Here is a 13,613-nt window from a genome sequence, read left to right on the forward strand (position 1 = left end):
CCTACAAAAACAAACCCAAAACAATTAAGAAAATGGTCATAGAAACATACATATCGATAATTACCTTAAACGTGAATGGATTAAATGCTCCAACCAAAAGACACAGGCTTGCTGAATGGATACAAAAACAAGACCCATATATACGCTGTCTACAAGAGACCTACTTCAGACCTAGGGATACATACAGACTGAAAGTGAGGGGATGGAAAAAGATATTCCATGCAAATGGAAATCAAAAGAAAGCTGGAGGGGTTTTCCTGGTGGCACAGTGGTTAAGAATCTGCCTGCCAATGATAGGGACATGGGTTCGAGCCCTGGCCCAGGAAGATCCCACATGCCACGGAGCAACTAAGCCCATGCTCCACAACTACTGAGCCTGCGCTCTACAGCCTGCGAGAAACAGCTACTGAGCCTGCATGCCACAACTACTGAAGCCCGTGCGCCTAGAGCCCGTACTCCACAACAAGAGAAGCCACCACAATGAGAAGCCCGTACACCACAACGAAGAGTAGCCCCTGCTTGCTGAAACCAGAGAAAAGCCTGTGCACAACAACAAAGACCCAATGCAGCCAAAAATTAAAAATAAATAAATTAGAAAAAAAAAGAAAGCTGGAGTAGCAATACTCATATCAGATAAAATAGACTTTAAAATAAAGAATGTTACAAGAGAAAAGGAAGGACACTAAGTAATGATCAAGGGATCAATCTGAGAAGAAGATATAACAATCATAAATATATATGCACCCAACAAGGAGCACCTCAATACATAAGGCAACTGCTAACAGCTATAAAAGAGGAAATTGACAGTAACATGATAATAGTGGGGGACTTTAACAGCTCACTTACACCAACGGACAGATCATCCAAACAAAATTAATAAGGAAACACAATCTTTAAATGACACAATAGACCAGATAGATTTAATTGATATTTATAGGACATTCCATCCGAAAACAGCAGATTACACTTTCTTCTCAAGTGCGCATGGAACATTCTCCAGGATAGATCACATCTTGGGTCACAAATCAAGCCTCAGTAAATTTAAGAAAACTGAAATCATTTCAAGCATCTTTTCTGACCACAACGCTATGAGATTAGAAATCAGTTACAGGGAAAAAAACTTAAAAAACACAAACACATGGAGGCTAAATAATACGTTACTAAATAACCAAGAGATCACTGAAGAAATCAAAGAGGAAATCAAAAAATACCTAGAGACAAATGACAATGAAAACACAATGATCCAAAACCTATGGGATGCAGCAAAAGCAGTTCTAAGAGGGAAGTTTATAGCTATACAAGCCTACCTCAAGAAACGAGAAAAATCTCAAATAAACAATCTAACCTGACACCTAAAGGAACTAGAGAAAGAAAAACAAACAAAACCCAAAGTTAGCAGAAGGAAAGAAATCATAAAGATCAGAGCAGAAATAAATGAAATAGAAACAAAGAAAACAATAGCAAAGATCAATAAAACTACAAGCTGGTTCTTTGAGAAGATAAACAAAATTGATAAACCATTAGCCAGACTCATCAAGCGGGAGAGGACTCAAATCAATAAAATTAAAAATGAAAATGGAGAGGGGCTTCCCTGGTGGCGCAGTGGTTGAGAGTCCACCTGCCTATGCAGGGGACACGGGTTCATGCCCCGGTCCGGGAAGATCTCACATGCCACAGAGCGGCTGGGCCCGTGAGCCATTGCCGCTGAGCCTGCGCATCCAGAGCCTGTGCTCCGCAACGGGAGAGGCTGCAACAGTGAAGAGGCCCGCATACCGCAAAAAAAAAAAAAAAAGAAAAAGGAGAAATTACAACGGACACCGTAGAAACACAAAGCATCTTAAGGAACTACTACAAGCCACTCTATGCTAATAAAATGGACAACCTGGAAGAAATGGACAAATTTGTAGAAAGGTATAACCTTTCAAGACTGAACCAGGAAGAAACAGAAAATATGAACAGACCAATTACAAGTAATGAAATTGAAACTGTGATTAAAAATCTTCCAACAAAGAAAAGTCCAGAACAAGGTGGCTTCACAGGTGAATTCTATCAAACATCTACAGAAGAGCTAACACCCATCCTTCTCAAAGTCTTCCCAAAAATTGTAGAGGAAGGAACACTCCCAAACTCATTCTTTGAGGCCACCATCACCCTGATACCAAAACCAGACAAAGATACTACAAAAAAAGAAAATTACAGACCAATATCACTGATGAATATAGATGTAGAAATCCTCAACAAAATATTAGCAAACAGAATCCAACAACACATTAAAAGGATCATACACCATGATCAAATGGGATTTATCCCAGGGATGCAAGGATTCTTCAATATATGCAAATCAATCAATGTGATACACCATATTAACAAATTGAAGAATAAAAACCATATGATCATCTCAATAGATGCAGAAAAAGCTTTTGACAAAATTCAACACCCATTTATGATAAAAACTTTGCGGAAAGTGGGCAGAGAAGCAACCTACCTCAACATAATGAAGGCCGTATACGACACACCCACAGCAAACATCATTCTCAATGGTGAAAAACTGAAAGCATTTCCTCTAAGATCGGGAACAAGACAAGGATGTCCGCTCTCGCCACTATGTTCAACATAGTTTTGGAAGTCCTAGCCATGGCAATCAGAGAAGAAAAAGAAATAAAAGAATACAAATTGGAAAAGAAGAAGTAAAACTGTCACTGTGTGCAGATGACATGATACTATACATAGAGAATCCTAAAGATGCCACCAGAAAACTACTAGAGCTTATCAATGAATTTGGTAAAGTTGCAGGATACAAAATAAATGCACAGAAACCTCTTGCATTCCTATACACTAACAATGAAATATCAGAAAGAGAAATTAAGGTAATAATCCCATTCACCACTGCAACAAAAAGAATAAAATACCTAGGAATAAACCTACCTAAGGAGGTAAAAGACCTGTACTCAGAAAACTATAAGACACTGATGAAAGAAATCAAAGATGACACAAACAAATGGAGAGATATACCATGTTCTTGGATTGGAAAAATCAACATTGTGAAAATGACTATTCTACCCAAAGCAACCTACAGATTCAATGCAATCCCTATCAAATTACCAATGGCATTTTTTACAGAACTAGAACAAAAAATCTTAAAATTTGTATGGAGACACCAAAGACCCCAAATAGCCAAAGCAGTCTTGAGGGAAAAAAACGGAGCTGGAGGACTCAGACTCCCTGACTTCAGACTATACTACAAAGCTACAGTAATCAAGACAATATGGTACTGGCACAAAAAGAGAAATATAGATCACTGGAACAAGATAGAAAGCCCAGAGGTAAACCCACACACCTATGGTCAACTAATCTATGACAAAGGAGGCAAAGATATACAATGGAGAAAAGACAGTCTCTTCAATAAGTGATGGTGGGAAAACTGGACAGCTACATGTAAAAGAATGAAATTAGGGCTTCCCTGGTGGCGCAGTGGTTGAAAGTCTGCCTGCCGATGCAGGGGACACGGGTTCGTGTCCCGGTCCAGGAAGATCCCATATGCCACGGAGCGGCTGGGCCCATGAGCCATGGCCGCTGAGCCTGCGCATCTGGAGCCTGTGCTCCGCAACGGGAGAGGTCACAACAACGAGAGGCCCGCATACCGTAAAAAAAAAAAAGAAAGAATGAAATTAGAACACTCCCTAACACCATGCACCAAAAAAAACCTCAAAATGGATTAGAGACCTAAATGTAAGACCAGACACTATAAAACTCCTAGAGGAAAACACAGGAAGAACACTCTTTGACATAAATCACAGCAAGATCCTTTTGACCCACCTCCTAGAGAAATGGAAATAAAAACAAAAATAAACAAATGGGACCTAATAAAACTTAATAGCTTTTGCAAAGCAAACTACAAACAAGACAAAAAGACAACCCTCAGAATGGGAGAAAATATTTGCAAACGAATCAACGGACAAAGGATTAATCCCCAAAATACATAAACAGCTCATGCAGCTCAATATTAAAAAAACAAACAACCCAATCCAAAAGTGGGCAGAAGACCTAAATAGACATTTCTCCAAAGACATACAGATGGCCAAGAAGCACATGAAAAGCTGCTAAACATCACTAATTATTAGAGAAATGCAAATCAAAACTACAATGAGGTATTACCTCACACCAGTCAGAATGGACATCATCAGAAAATCTACAAACAACAAATGCTGGAGAGGGTGTGGAGAAAAGGGAACCCTCTTGCACTGTTGGTGGGAATGTAAATTGATACAGCCACTATGGAGAACAGTATGGAGGTTCCTTAAAAAACTAAAAATAGAATTACCATATGACCTAGCAATCCCACTACTGGGCATATACCCAGAGAAAACCATAATTCAAAAAGACACATGCACCCCAATGTTCACTGCAGCACTATTTACAATAGCCAGGTCATGGAAACAACCTAAATGCCCATCGACAGACAAATGGATAAAGATAATGTGGTACATATATACAGCGCAATACTACTCAGCCATAAAAAGGAACAAAATTGGGTCATTTGTAGATATGTGGATGGATCTAGAGACTGTCATAGAGAGTGAAGTAAGTCAGAAAAACAAATATCGTATATGAATGCATATATGTGGAACCTAGAAAAATGGTACAGATGAACCGGTTTGCAGGGCAGAAATAGAGACACAGATGTAGAGAACAAACGTATGGACACCAAGTGGGGAAAGCGGCGTGGGGTTGGGGTGGGGGTGTGATGAATTGGGAGACTGGGATTGACATGTATACACTAATGTGTATAAAATGGAAAAGTCATAAGAACCTGCTGTATAAAAAATAAATAAAATAAAATTCAAATATTAAAAAAAAAAAAGAAGAAGGAAGACACTGGCCCAAAGCCTACAAGGAAGGAAGTTATCTGGAGGAGAAGCTTTAGCTAAGTTTTAACTTGCATATGTTGTTTTCTTTACTAAAATCAACCCCATAGGGAAATATACTACAGTCTGGGCTTTGTTGATGTTGTTTTCCTCCACAGATTTTCCTTCTTTTTGCAGAAATAGGATTATGGCTCAAGTCATTTGAAAGCCTCTCCAGGAACCTGTATTCCAAAGAGAAGACTCCATAGGAGGAACATCAGAGAAAGAAGTTACTTGTCTATCTTTGGTAATGTTCACCCAAAACACCTTTCATTCTGTCATTGGATAAGACCCCTCGACTAACAGAGCAAATTTATTTACAGGGAGGTAATAAATTGAAATGAACATTTTATTTAGTTTCTTGTCTGTCTCTAAATCTGTTTCATTAGGGAATTTACAGCACACCATTGTCACATAACCTCCCTATTTCTCTTTTCTTGATTCAACTCTAGTCCTATAGCAATGCAGGTAAAGACTTAATTTTTAGAAGTATAGGAATTATCCTAATTTATATAATACTAGTAAACATTCTAATTACCTTTTAAGCCTTTTATTTTAAAGTATATTTGATTTACAATGTTGTGTTGGTTTCTGGTGTATAGCAAAGTGATTCAGTTATACATATGTATCGATACATATATACTTTTTCATATTCTTTTCCATTATGGTTTATTACAGGATAGTGAATATAGTTCCCTGTGTCTGTTAAGCAATTTAAACACACTGTATCCTTTTGCTTCATATTCCCCAGTTGGACTGCAAAGCTTGGGACTGGGTCATATATTTTTCCTGTAACCACTGAGTGCCCAGCACTGGAATAGGCAGATACCAAACCACCAATTAGGTGACAGATTTAAGTCAGTCCCTAACTTTTCTATACCAAAATAAACATATTCTGAGTGCCAGTTTTATGTGAAGCATTCTATTACTTGTCATGAAAGATTCAGAGAAGTATGTGATCGACCATGGACACAAGAGCATACCTTTTATCCTCCTTGGCCTAATGCATCTTACCAGTGAAGAACTACCTTTGATGCTATTTCTTTACCTAAATCATCTGTCACACTCTAAGTGCCATTTTTTTGATTAAATACTTTTAATTCTACATATCAAATGACAACACTTTTTAAACATCTTTTTAAAAATTAATTATATTTCTTGGCTGCATTGGGTCTTCATTGCTGTGTGTGGCCTTTCTCTAGTTGTGGTGAGTGTGGGCTAATCTTCGTTGTGATGGGCGGGCTTCTCGTTGTGGTGGATTCTCTTGTTGCGGAGCACAGGCTCTAGGCATGCGGGCTTCAGCAGTTGTGGCACACGGGCTCAGTAGCTGTGGCTCGTGGGCTCTAGAGCACAGGCTCAGTAGTTGTGGTGCACGGGCTTAGTTGCTCCACAGCATGTGGGATCTCCCTGGACCAGGGCTCGAACCCATATCCCCTGCATTGGCAGGTGGATTCTTAACCACTGCACCACCAGGGAAGTCCCTCATATGACAACTTTTGAAAGTAATTTAAGCATACTTAAAATGCCAGAAAAAATGACACTACCATACGGCTCAACCATAAATATGGCTTCCCTCCATAAACACCTATACCTCATAACCAGAGAACTAGATTCCAGGAGAGTTTCGAGAAAATTCTAAATGTTAAGCCCATAAGCTAGAATTTTATTTCTTTGCATTGCTGACTCTATTCATGAGTCTACTCTTCTATTCGCTGTGAAATAACCATCCTCAAACACAATTTTCAGCAGCTGCCTTAAAGAAAACTACCGGCCCCTGCTATTTCAGATGAAACCCATATCCAAAGCACTCCCGACTCTTCATTTCAATCCCACACTCGCCCCAACCTCACCCCTCCCGAGCCCCCCCCCCCCACCCTCATGACACACACCAGCCAAGAACTTTGAGCTCAATCATAACCCTTTGTGCTTCTGCCTAAGCCTGCCTTCCTTCCTCGAATACCATCCTTTCCGTCCTGGCCAATTTCTGTACATACACCACCTCACTTTCAGTGGCTGCTCAAAACACATTTCCTTATGCAAGCGTTCTATGATTTTTCTCACAGTTTAAACATTTACCTAATATGTTATGTGTCAGATACTTTTATGTAATTTTGCTTATCCCTCTTGTCTTGTCTTAACCAATTTTGAGTGTCAGCTCTGGTCTCCTCTCCCCAGCCCTGGTCACAGCCTCACTAGGACCCTCGACACTTGAACATGGTCAGATGTCTACTGGCACCGTATTTTCAGTAATTTGCTATCCTGAATGAACTGCAGTCCTAAAGCAGAGATTTTTGGTGAAATACATAGCCCGAGGACAGGATTCCGGATAAGCCCTGGCCGCAGAAGTCAGCTCAGTGAATGGAGGTGGGGGACTAATCCTTGGGGAGGCTGACAGGACAGCTGGGGAAAAAGGGCAGGTGGAAGTGGAGGCTAGAGGACTGGGATAGACTAGAGGGTTGGTCAAAAGCCAAAGGAATGGCGTTTCAGGAGGTCTGGGGGAGTTGTCCCAAGGAAGGCCCTCTCGGAGCCCGGGAACGAGACGGGACAGGTCCGACTCACCCATGGGTTGGGGAAAGTGGAAGGACACGGAACCGAAGAGCAGGTCACGGTAGCGTTGGAAGGCCTCGTCGAGGACGGAGCAGCCTACCTGCGCGGCCGAACTGACGTGGTACTGGAATTGGAAGGTGTGCGGGAAGATGGTGTAGCTCTGCTCGGAGGTTTGGATGTATTGGGGCCATGGCCACAGGGCCGTCGCCCGCCCCGCGAACGCTGCCGCCAGCAGCAGCGAAAACCAGAGCGCGGAGCCTGCCATAGCCCGCCGGTCTCCTCTCTCCCAGAGGGCCGGGCCACGTGACACCCTGGTCAGGTGAGCCGCCCCCGCGTGATAACAGGCGCGTCACGTGACCGGAGGCAGCTCTTCATCGGCGACCCCGGAAGACGGATTACCCGTCCCTGCAGTCCCGGCGTGAGCCGGGAGCTCCTGTGGCGTGCAGTGGATGGTGCGGGGCATCGGTGATGGTTCAGGTGCAGGCGGTTCACGGGCCTGGTGGAGCAGTAGCTAAATGCACCACCGCAGGTGTCAGGCCTGCGGTCACAGAACTTTAAGCGCACCAGAGGGTAGAAGCCCCACGTGGGGAGGCTGAGTGGGCGAGCGAGAAAGGAGAGTTTCCCGAATCGTGAACACGGAATAAGGGCTCGCGAGGCCTGCTGGGAGGTAAAGGACGTCCCAGGCCCAGGGAACTTAAGAAACAAAAAAATGGAGGCTTAAAAGCACAGCTCCTTTTGATGCTGTGGGTCAGAAAGGGTCTGGAATTAGGTAGTGAGAATGGCTCAGCTAGAGAGGGCATTATAAGATCACAAAAATGGGATCTACTTACGACTGGGGAAAAAATGTGTACTTTCACAGCAAGCTTGAGGCGTCCCATTTCCAGCCTCTAGTGTAGGCTCTTCCTTTAATGGTTGATAATCTCCTAGTAACCGCCCCCAGATCCTCTCCTCGCAGACAAAACTCCGCGAACAGGTAGGTCCTGTACTTACTGCAAGCAGTAAGACATTGCTTGAACTTTGGGTGCAAGTTCGACAATACCCAGAGATAAGACAGGTCTTATACCCAGAGCGAAGTTCCGCAGGGGTTTACGTAGAAGTCCGAGAGTCAGGACTTAATTTTGTGGGCAATTGAAAATCAGCCCAAAGATTTGCATTTTAGAAATCTCATGTTGAATAGTCGGATGGATAAGAAACCAGTTAGGCAGAGCTTTTTTTTTTTTTTAATTGGAGGTGGAAGATAATAAGACCTTGAACTATAGCAGTGGGAAAGGAAGAGAGCTGTAGATCCAGAAAATAGTGGATCTGCTCAGAAGCAGAGGGGTTAATACACGAGAGGCTTGAGGGCTGATCAGTGAGAACACAGTTACTTACTGAGTCAGGGACCCTGTCTTCCTTGCTCACCACTATATTATCAGAGCACAGTACCAGGAGAGAAGTAATTTACATAGAAGAGTCACAAAATGAAGGAACTGGACCCAAATAAGGAGACTGTAAAAATTACTAATGAAAATACTTAGAGATTATTGTTGAGAGAATATTCCAAACATATTATTCCAGTTATCCTCTCTCTGACAGTATGTCAGACAATCAGAAATGTAATGAACAACCATTAAAAGTTAAAAAAAATCATCATAATACAAGTAAATGTTCAGAGCCTAGCATAGAAATAGTAGCAAAAATTAAAATGAACAGTTATTTAACATGATAAACTGTTTAGATTCGTATATACACAACATTGCCATCAATTTTGACAGTAGATGAATAACAAAAATAATGACACAGATAATATATAGTATATAATATCTGGTTGTTTTCTCTGTTTTTCTGTTTACTAAAGACAACTTGTTAAATGAATAAAACATGATTTAATTTCCGTTATCTATAGCATCTAATAAAATTACATATCAGAAAAAGAATTCACTGTCAGACAATGTGTCCAGACTTTTGGTTCATAAAGTAGAGTCATCAGCGTAGGAGAGAGGAGGGAATGACTAATTTTGCCTGGGGAAGTCTTTCAAAGAGGAAGTGGCTTGAGCTGGCTTCCAGAACATGCGTTGGCAGGGAAGGGGAGCATGGGCAAAGCAAAGCATAGAGGTGTGGATGAAGATGGCATATTGAGCATAGGGTTTGGGGGGATAGCAAGGTGAAAATGTGCCGTGATTATCTCACTTCTACCATATTCCCTTCTCCTTGGAATGCCTTGCCCACCTCCCACTCCCACCACTTACTTGAAGGTCTAAAGTTAAATTTTACCATCCTGTAAATCTCTGACTTCTCACACCTGGGTAAGATCCCATAGCCCTCTGAGCTTATCTCCATCAGAGCACTTACCTCAATATTGTAATTGCCTGTCCATTTGTCTGTATCCCTTAAGTAAAAGTTCCTTAAGGGCAGGTTCTGTGTTCACTGTTGTATTCCTAGCCCTGGGCACAGTGTCTGGCACATAGTAGATTCACTAAATAAGTAGAAAGTATTTATATAATAAAGTATTTATATAATAAAGTATTTATATAATAAGTATTTAGTAGATTCACTAAATAAGTGAAAGGCCCGGAATATCTCTTCTCCTATTTAGCATCTACTTATCCTTCAGGTGTTAGCCTAGACCAGACCAACAAGTATGTTGTGAATGGAGTACCAGTGTGTTGAGACAGTGACCACCCCCTCCCCTCAATCCTTGGGGTGGCCAGGCAGAGCCTGGGGTAGCTAGACATCCTGGTCAGTCATCTCCAGCCAAGAACAAACACCTGTGTGTGCTCTGATGTGAGAAACTCTGGGAAGCACTTAGACATCTCCCCTAGGATGTTTCTTTATGGCACCCTCATTGCAGCCTCTTTACTTGTCCATGTTCTCCACAGACGACATGCTGAATGAGTGGCATCTTTTCCACAGTTGTATCCTTACTGCCTGAGTCAAGAATCTGCACATAGTAAGTGTTCAGCAAGTGTTTGTTGAATGAATGAGGAAGCATTTGTATTAAATTTTGAAAGACAGAATTTCTTTGTGTAGGGGAAAGAGCAATCCATGGAGAAGAACTGCAGTCTAGAAAGAAAACTCCATCTAACTTGTTCACTTTAAGATCCCCAGGTTCTGGAACAGCACCTGGCACATCATAGTCATTTAATGGATATTTTTGAATGAATAGAATGAAATGGCAAACGAACCTAGGCAGAGATCTCTGAAGAATCTGGTGTGATACCAGGGATGTGAGCAATTCTGTTTTACTAGAACCAATAGTGCATAAAGAGAAATACGGATAAAAATAATTTTAGAAAAAGTAAGTTGAAGCTGGGTAATGAAGTAAGGAAAGGAGGAAATTATTGATCAAGGTACTGTGTACTAGATACATGTTATCTTCTTTATCTCTCACAACAACTGTGTGAAATTGAGTATCATCTACATTTTACAGATGAGGAAGCAGGCTCTGATAATTAAAATAACTTGACCAAGGCCCCATAGATAGTTGTCAGAACCAGTATTTGGACCCAGGTCTTCTATGCCAAAATCTATTGCTTTTACATCTATCATACTTCCTTGAAAGCTAGTCTGAAGATTGTATTGGGATTTTACTCTTGAGTCTGTGGGAAGCTAGTGAAATTTCTTTAGCTGAAGAGTGACAAGACCAGAGCTGAAATTGGCTAAGATTAATCCATTAACGTATATAGGATGAATCAAATGGGGAAAGCCATGTGCAGGTAGATTGGGGCTGAGGCTGAGGTTGAGGTTGAGGCTGAGCCTGTTGGCTCAGAGCTCTCTAAAACAACCTGACCATTCTCACATGCTATGGGGCTCAGGAAATGCAGACCCCAATTCACCTGAGATCGATGGCTTCATTTTTCCTCTTCCACATTGGCTAGCCAGACCAGTGAGACTTAAGCTTTGTTTAATTTGTCAAAGTTTACAGAAGTGGAGATGGTCCAAATTATCCATGCTCCCTGACTCTCTTTAGACCCATCGCAATTCACATGGAGCCATCCCTACCTCTGCTGTACCCTGTTACCTCCAGCTCCTCCCATGCTGTTTCCAGAATTACAGAATGCTACCCAATTTACCACTACTAAACATGTACAGCATTCCTTGGGGATACTAAAAATATTTCTGTGTCCAGTTTGTCTTTTCTTCGAGCCTTATCCCCTCTTCTCTCCTATTTAGTCGTATAACTATTCTAGTTATCTTTTCAGGCTTACTCCCTAATTCTTTTTTGGTTGCACCGGGTCTTAGTTGCAGCAGGCAGGCTCCTTAGTTGTGGCTCGTGGGCTCCTTAGTTGTGGCAGGTGGGCTCCTTAGTTGAAGCTTGTGGACTCCTTAGTTGTGGCATACGAACTCTTAGTTGCAGCATGCATGTGGGATCTAGTTCCCTGGCTAGGGATCGAATCCAGACCCCCTACTTTGAGAGCGTGGAGTCTTAACCACTGCGCCACTGGGGAAGTCCCTCCCTAATTCTTAACAACTTTCCCTAACTCTAGACATACGTTTCTTGCAATAACTGGCCTTGTCCTATATCTATCCAATCCTAGCCTACACATAGACTTTAAAAAAAAAAATTGCCTGGATATTTACACAGGTGGTTTTCTATGGTCAGATAATTAGAAAAACTAAAGCCCTGAGGGAACTTTCAATAGATCTGATGGGACTTCCCTGGTGGTCCAGTGGTTACGACTGTGCTTCCAATGCAGGGGGCTCAGGTTCAATCCCTGGTCAGGGAACTAAGATCCTGCATGCCACGCAGCATGGCCAAAAAATTTTAAAAAACAAAACAGATCTGAGCAAAAGGAGTGACAGTGGGAAAGGGGGATATGGGTCAAATGCAGTAATGTTTCAGATACAAAATGACAGAACTCAGCAACTAACTGGGTGAAGTAGGGATGGGGTCAAGGGAAAGAAGAGAGAAAAAGGTGTACCAGTCTGGTTTCCTGAGGGAATCATGGTGCCATTAACTGAATACAAAAGGAAGAGCCAGTTTTGGAAAAAAGATAATGAGCTCTGAGACATGCTGCTTTGGAAGAGGCGGAAGAACAGCGGAGTTGGAATGTCCAGCAGAGCCAAGGAAATACAGGCTGGGAGCTCAAAAGAGAGCTCTGGGCATCGTCTGCTCAAAGATGACAGTTGAGATCATATGAAATAGTCAAGGGAAAAAGGAAAGAAGGTTAAAAATTAGGGGGAAAGAGGACTTTGGTGAGAGAGAAGTTTGTGAGAGACAAAAGGAGCACAGAGGAGGGATGGCAGCTAGTAGAGTAGGCTGAGCTCAGAGATGTAGATTAGGATAAAGGGCTTACCAGATAATTTGACTTGCCTCTTATCTTTAAATGCAGGTCTGTCATAAGCCCTCACACTGTCACAATATGTTGATTTTATCTCCATGACATGCCTTTTGCTTGCAAGGAATAGGGACTCATGTTATTTCAGGGAAAAGGAGGTCTACTGAAGTGATACACGTAACAACCCAAAAAAACAGAAAACCAGACCTCAGAAAGAGCAGAAATCAAGGGTCTGACTACTCATGACTTTTCTGTTCCTCTCTGAATATCTGCTTCTCTGGTCAGTTTTCCTCTTTGCTTGTCAGTTACTTGAACTTCCTTATAATATCTATTCCCTCATGACTTGACATTCATTGCACAAGACCCAAAATTTTCCATGACTTTCTAGCCCCAGGGTCTTCTTATTCTCCTATCTATGCCTCTGGAGACCCCACTATCTTCCAAAGCTCTGTGCAAATCAAGATTCTATTAATTTTGGCCGTGCTGTGAGGCATATGGGTTCTTAGTTCCCTGACCAGTGATCAAACCCGGGAACCTGGGGCCCCGGCAGTGAGAGAGCTTAATCCTAACCAATGGACCATCAGGGAATTCCCAAATCAAGATTCTCTTGATCTCCCCAGAAGAACAAAAGAATAGTGCGCATGTTGCATAATTTAACCAATTCCCTATGATGCACATTTAGGTTGCTTCCAAGTTTTCTCAGTTGTAAACAATGCTACAATGACCATTGTAGAGGGTACTGGTTGCCATGCCAACATCTGTTTTCATCCTTTCTCACCAAGAATACTTGGCTTTTCATTTGGAAATTTCATCGACATTGGTAGCTTGGATGAGACTGAGATAGCCCCAGGCCCTCCCTGGTTTAAGCCATGTAATCAGGGCTACTTTCCCCACCCCCTCACTA

At 42.0% G+C, this 13,613-nt stretch overlaps 2 protein-coding genes across 23 annotated transcripts in view; one reads left to right on the plus strand and one right to left on the minus strand.

Annotated features, from left to right (window-relative positions):
* Positions 1-7,766, minus strand: part of HEXA (hexosaminidase subunit alpha) — a 38,836-nt gene extending 31,070 nt beyond the window's left edge. Inside the window, exon 1 of one of the 2 annotated variants that reach the window (XM_067752627.1) lies at positions 7,464-7,766. In XM_067752627.1, coding sequence (XP_067608728.1) covers positions 7,464-7,716 — 253 coding nt within the window. In that variant the 5' untranslated portion in view covers positions 7,717-7,766. The remainder of the gene's footprint in view (positions 1-7,463) is intronic. The other variant, XM_067752637.1, reaches the window with a different exon arrangement.
* Positions 7,767-7,787: 21 nt separating this feature from the next.
* The window catches only part of TMEM202 (transmembrane protein 202), a 56,339-nt gene continuing 50,513 nt past the window's right edge, over positions 7,788-13,613 (plus strand). For 7 of the 21 annotated variants that reach the window (XR_010946790.1, XR_010946784.1, XR_010946780.1 and 4 more), the window contains exons 1-2: positions 7,788-8,424; positions 10,310-10,380. The gene's annotated coding sequence lies outside the window, so the exon portion shown is untranslated. The remainder of the gene's footprint in view (positions 8,425-10,309; positions 10,381-13,613) is intronic. The other 14 variants (XR_010946799.1, XR_010946802.1, XR_010946796.1 and 11 more) reach the window with 5 other exon arrangements.

The sequence above is a fragment of the Pseudorca crassidens genome, chromosome 1 (assembly GCF_039906515.1).
Source record: "Pseudorca crassidens isolate mPseCra1 chromosome 1, mPseCra1.hap1, whole genome shotgun sequence".
Classification (NCBI taxonomy): Eukaryota; Metazoa; Chordata; class Mammalia; order Artiodactyla; family Delphinidae; genus Pseudorca; species Pseudorca crassidens.